Raw genomic sequence first — 8,908 nt, 5'->3', positions numbered from 1 at the left:
AGGGGAGGTTTAAGCTAGATATTAGGAAAAAATTCTGTACTGAAAGAGTACAGAAGATCATCTGTTTATCTTAAAGATTATCTAATAATATCAAAGATCATCTAATTCCATCCCCCCTCCCCCTCCTCCCTATAGGCACGGACATCTTCCAATAGATCAGGTTGCCCAAGGCCTCATCCAGCCTGGCCTTGAACCCTCAAGGGATGAGGCATCCACAACTTCTCTGGGCAACCTGTTCCAGTGCCTCACCACCCTCTGAGTGAAGATGTCATCGATGTCAGGAAGTCATTGTCACTGACTGACCTGTTGATTATATGAATCATTTAGCTCATGAAAAACCTTACAGTTCCCATTTATGACAAGGAGTGGAGATTGTGACTACCAATCAGAAGGTTTTATTCCAAAGAACAGTAAAAAAGAGATGGCAATCTGGAGAGAATCCTTGTTTCCAGGTGGAAGTAAAAATTGCATAAAGTTGTCTTCCTGTGACTAAAAGTCTAACATCTATAAACAATGTTCTCCAAGCTCAGTCATGGAAAAATGAGAATCGATGTCATTTCTTCAGAGTTTTCCTTCAGGATAAATGGAAAGACCAAAATAAAACAATATCTACAGAAGCAGCAGCAGATTATTCTCCTAATTTTAGGTTTCTTAAGAGGAATCTGTGTCCAAAAATACAAGTTTCACGAGTTTACTTTTACATAAAGCTACCACTGAAATATATGACATGAGTTTCCAAAAAGATGGGTGGTTGCACAGTTATCCCCCTTATTAGGAAAACCACTTTATTTGCAGTTTCTGATCCTCAGTGACCCAAAATGTTTTTAAAGCCTGGGCCAGGATGTGTCATTTTAATCGATGTCACTTTGGGATTTATTCTTCTATGCAGTTTTCATTGCCCTCCCCAGAAACAACCAAGTCTCTTATCCTCTTCTTCCCCTACAAATGCTTGTCTTATACCTTCTGACCCATTACTTCTTCTGGCATGTATCTGATTTCAGTTAGAAGATGCAGAGCAGGGTGTTTGGTATTCTGCAAGGGCATATTCATCTGGAAAGGAAAAGAGAAAGATGACAGTTGAATGAGAGTAAGAAATCGTTCAGACCCCAGTCCCTGTGCATAAGATTAACTTATTATGCTGAATCAGAAAACGTAAATTTTGCTGTGGTCTTCCAGTTGTCAAGGCATTCAGTTGCAGTTCTGCACAGTCAGTGCCTTATGCACTCCTCTGACAGTGTTTGTGAGGACACATCATTACTGTGATGACATGGGATGTGGATTGGGTAGTAGAACAGGTACTCCAGGGAGAATTCTCTGGATACTGCTGCTATTCTGCTGAGAGATAGTTCCCAGAGTTTATACCAATCTTGAGAAAAGCTTCTGAGAACCTAAGACACAGTTTTGATAATAAAACTGCCACAACTGGGTAATGTCTGATATATCTGTAGTTCCTTGAGGACATATCTAGAAGGGTGGTCAGGCTCTTAATATTCTAATTACGTGCTTAAGCTGCTGTTGAGTTCAGCAGGAGTGTCATTCCTACTTAAGTATTTAAATTCTGGTATAGACCAGTTTTTTTGACCACAGCCTATTGTGGCAATGTAAAGTAAAAATATGAGACAAACTAGATTAGTGAAGTCATGAATGATGTTGTCTTTGGGTTACTGATTTTAACCATCATGTCCAAACTGGGGAAAGAAACTGGAACCACGCTTCTTTCTGTATGTAATTTGTAAGAAAGCAACTCATGACACATCACTTTCTAACCTGCTCTATGTTTAAATGAAGCAAGAAATGAAAAGATGGGGACATCTGCTGTCCATGCTTCTGCAAAAATGTGGTCTAGTAACAAAAAGCAGAAAAATTGCTAGCTTGCTTCTCTAACAAAGAGAAATAAAAGAAGCAGAAACATGAAGAGAAGCTTGCAGAGACAGTAAGAGAAAATCCACTGTCCTCACCCAGCAAATGCTGAGTTGTTTTTATTTATTTATTTATTTTGTGTATGTGTCTGCTGAGGTCACCTACCTGTTTCATAGTAATCATAAATATGTACTGGTGCTGGTTTGATGTTTGACACAGGCAGGCTTTGCTCCACACTGAAGGAGAAGCTGATTGTTTTCTGGGAGAGCTGGAAATGGCAAGACAAAAAGATGAGGACTTTTTCTTTACATGTCTAATTCTGAGGCTAAGGTTGAGTAGATGCATCTGGGTCAGACGAGGTGACAAGGTACCATTCTACAATTCTCTCCAGATTGTAAACTTTATATCAAATCAGACAACTGTTTAAATGTTGTTGCTAAACATGTTTTGTTGCTAAACCTGTGACCTATTTTCCTTCTTCCTTTTCATACTTCCATTGCCTATAATACAACCATTCTGTGATTACTGAAGCTTTCAGCACATCACCATTCTTCCTCTCACTAAAAGTTACTATTTTCTGTCTTTGCTCTTTCCCAGCTAAAACCACCTTTCTGTGAACCTTCCCATTTTTTTCTTTCTAATCGCATTGAATTCAAGACCCCCAACACCCTCTATTGTTTAGTTCCTCATTCCATACTCTTGCAGCCAGACCAAAACTTTCCTCCTCGCTCCTTTATCTTCAAGCTTTCTGCTGTATGTCTGGGACCGTGACCCTGCTTTCCTCTCCATTTCTTCTTGTTTTTATCTTTCTGATCTCTTTATAGGAAAGGAGCCATGGACAGGATTTCTGTAGAGCTTTCTGCAATACTGTTGCCCTGCTGGATAAACCTTCCCATCTCAACATCTCAGGCTCTGTGAATTTGGAATACTGCCTCCGATCTTCCTTACTAGATCCTTGGAGACCAACTGATAACAATTATTGTACGAAAGGTAGATATAATTCATTTTGCTTCCTCCCTCCTTCCCCTTTTGGTATTTTAAGATACCTTGTGTTTTGATTTTCATCCTTCTCTCTCGCTCCCTTTGTTAATGTCATTGATGTGGGAGGAGCATTCTTTTCATACATACCTCCCTCTAAAAGGGAGGGGATGATATTGACTTCCTGTGATACACTTTCAATTTCATCAAATGATGAAAAGCATTACTTGGAGGCTCAGGAATATGATGTAGACCATGATTTTTTGCAATATGGAATGCAACTTTGCTATGTTTTCAAAATGCTATTTAATCACATAGCATTCTTCATGAAAAGTAGTAACAAAGCTCTTCACAGTAGACTAAAACTACTGTATTTTTAGGTAACTTACTTACTTGAGGTTAGACAGGGTAAAGTCCCTTTAATTCTTTAAGGTTTGTATTTTTAATCTGCTTTTGATGTGATTTTTTTTCTTTTATCTGGGAGCCTATTTTAAACTTCCAGTTTAACAAAACCCAAAAGAAACCTCCCAAACTTACCTTCTGAAGGTAAAAGAAGATGTGGTTGTTCTTGATGTCTACGTGATCCACAACAGAATCCTGGTACTGAAGCTATGAATAAAGCAAGTGATACCAATTTTAACATAAGAGGTTTGCCAAGGAGACTTACAAATAGCTACACACTAGCAAAATGTTTAAAGTGGTTGCTGTGCTCCTGTTGTGCCACCGTGACATCTAGTGGCCAAAATAAAAATGCAAAAAAGTTGGGTATTTTCATACGATGGCAAGCAGAAATAAATCACAATGAAAATTATCCTGGTTTTACTAGTCAGGTTTGGTGTCTGTGTCTCTTTATCAGCTTAAGCATACTCTCATTTCAACGAGAATTTACAATCACACAATCATTTATGCAGGTTGAACTAACTTGCTTTCTAGCGTAGTATATATATATATATATATATATATTAATTAAAAAATATTACAATCGCTCAAAAAGTTTAAGAAAACCACATGAACAAAATGTTCCAAATGTTAAAACCAACTATTTTTGCCAGATGGGTGTAAAGAGTAGGATGTTAATAATCAGGGGTTTTCATCTTCCAAATAAAAGTTATGAATGTCTTACAGTTCTAGCCAAAAAATGAAATTCAGGCCTGAGTGATGAGTGCTTTTAGATGCACCAAGCTTTTTGCTTACTTGGAGTTTAAGTTTCATGATTGCTAGCGTATATCAAAATGGACTAACAGGTGAGTAAGTTATGTGGATTGGCAGCCAAGTATTGAAGCAGCCACAAGGCTGGGCCAAATACTGAAGAAACCAGAGGATCTGACATGGAGGGACCAGAAGATCTGGGTCTGTTACTGGAGACACTAATAAGGTCTTGGGGTCACATACTGGGCAGGCTAGCAGTGTGGACTAGCTAGCAGAAAGACTTACTTGTGTGCTTTTGTGTATGTGTATGTGTCTGCATGAGGCAACTGGGAAAACATACAAGTCCAGCTATATAAGTGACTATGTACCTAAGGTCTATGTATTGGAGGTGCCCACCATGCATATGTGTAGGTGCAAGGGGTCTCAGTCCCAGACAATGGCATGGCTGGAGTGGCCCTGAAGGTGTATATATGTCCAAGTGACAGTATAAGGCAGTGTGTGGCAGACCAAGGAACCAGGGGCAGCTACTGGTCAGACTGAGTGTCTGAGGCTAGCTACCAGAGGATATTCCACATTGTGTTCATGCATATATACCTATATCATTTCCACAAATGAGCTTTCATCCTGATCAGACAGAAAGAGGAACAGGATAAGACCATCTGTGCTATATGTGCCTTTTCTGTCTCAATTGATCTTTGTGGCCAGTTGTGCATAGATGTATAGATGTATTGTGTCTATGTATGCCTATTGGGAATACTTGCTCAACCTTGCTTGCTGACTGGACTTGGGTACAGCAGTCTCACCTCTTTTGAGTTACTGAATTTGGCAGCTCCTAACAGATTTGTCTTCAGCCGATAAACAGCTGCAAATTTGACAGAGTATGTGACAGAAGACTATGACCAGGGACTTTGTAGAATCCCCATGGGCCCACAATTTGCTAATCAGTGACTACTTTTGTCAACTTACTCTATTTTCAAGGTTTACCATTCACTTTGCTCCCATTCTTTACCTTTTTCAGGGAAGATCTATCGGGAACAAAACCTGAGAGCATCTTCACATCAATAATAGCCATGTTGGAGACACGGCGGTTCCCTGTGTAACTGAAACGAGAAAACTTCTATTAATGTCCAAATGAAGACGAGACCGGTGAATGAAATTTTCAGCTCTAACTCACAAATAACTCAGATAATCTCTATAGTGGATGGTTCTGATGTTCCACGGGTTTACAGCAAGTGTGAGAAATTTAGTAGTGAAGGATGAGAGAGTTTCAGGATGTCCTGTTTGTCTTCCTGCAGGCGCGCAATGACAGTTAACTGCCTGTACTTAAATCCTCCTGCGGATATTTTACCAAACTGAGAATGCAAGAAGGTAGATCAAGAAAAGGAAGTTACCTGGCAGAGATGACAAGGTCAAACTTTGGTGGGAAGTTGTTTGTGCAGGATACATTGGCTGTCTGTACAGAGAGAGAAAATCCTGCAACTTCGTTTGGTAGATAGACGTTGTATCTCAAGGTTGTCTAAAAGAGATGGAAAGCATGAGATGGTCAAAGGTCTACAGATTTTGGTGGCTTTGGCATGAGGTATGGAAGGAAATGAGGTAAAGAGGACCTCTGCTTAGTTCTCACCAGGGTTTTGGTGAGTTTCCAGCTTGCTTACCTGCAGATAGACACAGCCAGTGCCATTCACATCAATGCTGTAATTCCCTGGAAGAGTGGGTAAGGAAGCCTGTTGCAGTAAGAAGCGGTTCTTGTCATTCACCTGGAATGCCTTACTGGGGAATTGCATGAAGCTGACTTTGACTGTGTTATAGCTTTCCTTAGAGAAGGTCAGGTATCCATACTTGGCTAAAGCTTGGAGAGCAACAACAGTGTCCTGAAAAGAACAATACAATCCTTAATTAGATAGATATGCAACTGTGAAATAGAGCATGAGATTAGCAAAGTTACTGTTTTCCATTGTCAGTGATCAATCATAAAAGGAGGAGGCCTTTGTAAAGAGCTAAGGAGAGAAGCTACAAGTTCTGGGTTAATGGGATTGAATTATCCCAGAAAATCTGGTATAATGCTCTGTCAACAGTTATCCTTATCTTCTGCTAACTAGAAAATTGGGTAAATTCCCATTTCTGAAAACTAAAAAATGTATGAAGCTGCCTAAGAAGACCATAATGTGCCCTGCCAAGGAGACTTATATGAGCACCATTTATCAAATATTATTCAAACAAAAATGAAATGAGGATGAAACATCACACTTTTGAGATCCAGCTTGCAGGCTGGACTGTTCTGAGAATCTATTATTTTATCACACCCATTTGTCACCTGGCTGGATGAGAAACCTCCATATGGGTTCTGTTGTTTGACAAGCCAGTACACGATGCGAGAAATGTATGATAAGTCATCTGGAGTGAGTTCGGCTTTGTTGAGCAATGCCAGCAGCACATAGCTGGTCATTTCAATCTCAGCAGAAGGGGCACGGTAATAGAAGTAGGGGTAATGTTCTGCTGGTGGCTTATTTTCTCTCTGCCAGTGAACTGAACTACCTGAAAAGAGAAAAGCAGGATGTAAAAAGCATGAAACTTGCTGGTTAATTCACTGCAGAATCACATGGGAGATAGGCATACAATTCCCCATCTTCCTTTACCTAAGAGTTTTTTTCAGTCTATAATGTTCTGAGCTGTATGAGTTTTAGTTTAAGTATGTAAAAGAACACAGGAAGGGATGGGAAAGGAATTAATAAAGTGGAGCTGTACAAGTCAAAGTGGGGCATGAAGTGGAGGCAGTGCAGTAGTAGGATGCCAATATGGTTATGGACTGGAGCACATGACATAGGAAAGGGAACCGGATTTGTCCAGCCTTTAGAAAAGGAGGCTAAAGGGAAAACTATGTGTAGTCTTCCACTACCTTGGACTGGAGTCTTCCTGACATCAATTACCACCTAGATTGTTTCATAATTCTAAGGCCACAGCTCAATGTCTTTTTTTTTTTTTTTGAGGCCAAAAGACACAGAAAGAGGAGATCATAGAGGTACACTCAGTAGCATAGCAGACAGGAAATGAGAAGGTAGCAACATGAATGAGAATACATTATATCAGAATAATTATGTCATAACAAAGGCCATTCCATCAGCTGTAATGCCTGCATCATGGCCATACTTCACTTACCATCTCTCGTAGCTCTTTTATCCAACTTCTCAAGGAAAAATTTGGATTTCTCCTGCTTGTCAGCTAAGCCATAAACATAGGCAAAGAGGGCCTGGTTGTACAGGTTGTGGATCCCATTGCTAAATGCAGTCTCCAAACAGTTCATGCCACTGTGAACCACAGGATGCTAGTAATATAAAATATAGTAGGGTTGTCAGGTTACTTGGGTTTGTGTCTCGACACCTCTTTAAAGATCATCACTTCTTAAGCTGCCATCACTGACACTTCATGCTAAAATATACACAGTCCATAATATGTTTAAGGAGCCTACAGTGCGTCTTCTATAAAATCTGATCTTGCAGCAGTGTTGCCTTCTTTCTGCATTTATTTAGAGGCAGCATGACTAACAGAGCATGGGTTCTTTTCCTGACTTGTGAGATGATCTTATGCAGATGAATCCTTTGACTCTTGTGGTTGCTCCATTTATAAAACAGAGAATACTTTCACAGAATTATGTAAAGTATACTGAGCACTCATGATGAAGTACATTCTCTCAGATGGGTGTTATTATTCATTTGCTAGCTATAGCTATCAATATACCTCTTCACTCTTTTAGCCTTACAGACTCTCTCTATGAGCTTCAGCTCAGATATCACCACCACACTGTTAACTGTAGTCTGGCTTCAGCCTTACTTTATAGGGGTGGCACCAGGCTTCAGAGATTCTCACAAAGACATTGGAAACTAAGTCCACAAGGCTGAATCATCCTGTAAAATGTTTTTATCCTGTCTATTTCAGATACAGAAATGATGCCTCATCTCGCAGCATCTAGCCTTGTAAAATTCAGTTTGCTTAGAACGTATTTGTCAGACTGGGAGCAATTCTTCCCTATTTTACAGAAGAACAAAGATTCAGGCCAGGGTCTCGAGGATATACAGGAAGTGTATTACAGAGAACAAAACTCAGTTCTCATTCTCCCACAGCTATTAAGTATTCCAGCAAGCTAAGTATTTCAAACAGCATCTCAGCATTTCCTTCCATTGTTAACAATGACACAGGAATATAGAAACATAACTTGGATATAAAGGCACAGAGAAAGTTGTAGGACTGAAGATTTGGATAGCTTGGACTTTGGACTGGGCAAATTCAGAGAGAATTCCAGACTGGACTCTGGATGGAGTGGGCAAATTCAGTCTGGATTTTGCACCTACATAGACTATGATTGTTTAACACAGTTGGATTCCTAAGGGATTTACACCTTCAGATTAATTTATACAAACTAGATAAATAACTAAGCTATAATACATATCAAATGCTTCTGGCAGCTGCAGAGTTCTGTAGACAGATTTTCTGAGCTGACCATACTGTCCTAGAATCAATATTTAAGACATAGATTAAAAAAAACTTTGATGGGAGGATTATGACTTGCACATTATTTGGTACATGGCTGACCAGACTAATAAAAGATAACAGCATTAAATACCTACCTCAACAGAGTGTCCAGCCTCCAGCAATGCTGCCACAACGTATGCTGTGAGTGAGTATTCACCTTCTTTTCCACCCTGAAGAAAACACAAGCAAAAAATAGGTCAGTACAGCTATCCTAGAAAGAAATGAAATATGAATTCATTCACAGTCCAGATAATAGTTAGAGTAGAGATCAGAAGCAACTTCCGTCTCCCTGTGTGCACAAGAACAAGAAAAATAATGATCACTTAGGATAAAGCCAAAATTATAATTATTTCATGCTTTTTTTTTTTTTTTTTTTTTTTTTTTTTTTTTTTTT

At 39.4% G+C, this 8,908-nt stretch overlaps 1 protein-coding gene across 1 annotated transcript in view; it reads right to left on the bottom strand.

Moving 5' to 3' along the window:
• Positions 1-379: 379 nt before the first annotated feature.
• The window catches only part of LOC118160301 (ovostatin-like), a 30,755-nt gene continuing 22,226 nt past the window's right edge, over positions 380-8,908 (bottom strand). Inside the window, exons 27-35 of the mRNA XM_035314903.1 lie at positions 8,610-8,684; positions 7,144-7,309; positions 6,302-6,522; positions 5,643-5,858; positions 5,379-5,503; positions 4,997-5,087; positions 3,376-3,447; positions 2,026-2,128; positions 380-1,050 (exon numbers count right to left, since the gene is read on the bottom strand). Coding sequence (XP_035170794.1) covers positions 998-1,050; positions 2,026-2,128; positions 3,376-3,447; positions 4,997-5,087; positions 5,379-5,503; positions 5,643-5,858; positions 6,302-6,522; positions 7,144-7,309; positions 8,610-8,684 — 1,122 coding nt within the window. The 3' untranslated portion in view covers positions 380-997. The remainder of the gene's footprint in view (positions 1,051-2,025; positions 2,129-3,375; positions 3,448-4,996; positions 5,088-5,378; positions 5,504-5,642; positions 5,859-6,301; positions 6,523-7,143; positions 7,310-8,609; positions 8,685-8,908) is intronic.

This window comes from Oxyura jamaicensis, chromosome 1 (genome assembly GCF_011077185.1).
Source record: "Oxyura jamaicensis isolate SHBP4307 breed ruddy duck chromosome 1, BPBGC_Ojam_1.0, whole genome shotgun sequence".
NCBI lineage: Eukaryota > Metazoa > Chordata > Aves > Anseriformes > Anatidae > Oxyura > Oxyura jamaicensis.
Note: the sequence above shows the minus strand (reverse complement) of the source record. Positions and strands in the feature narration are given on the sequence as shown.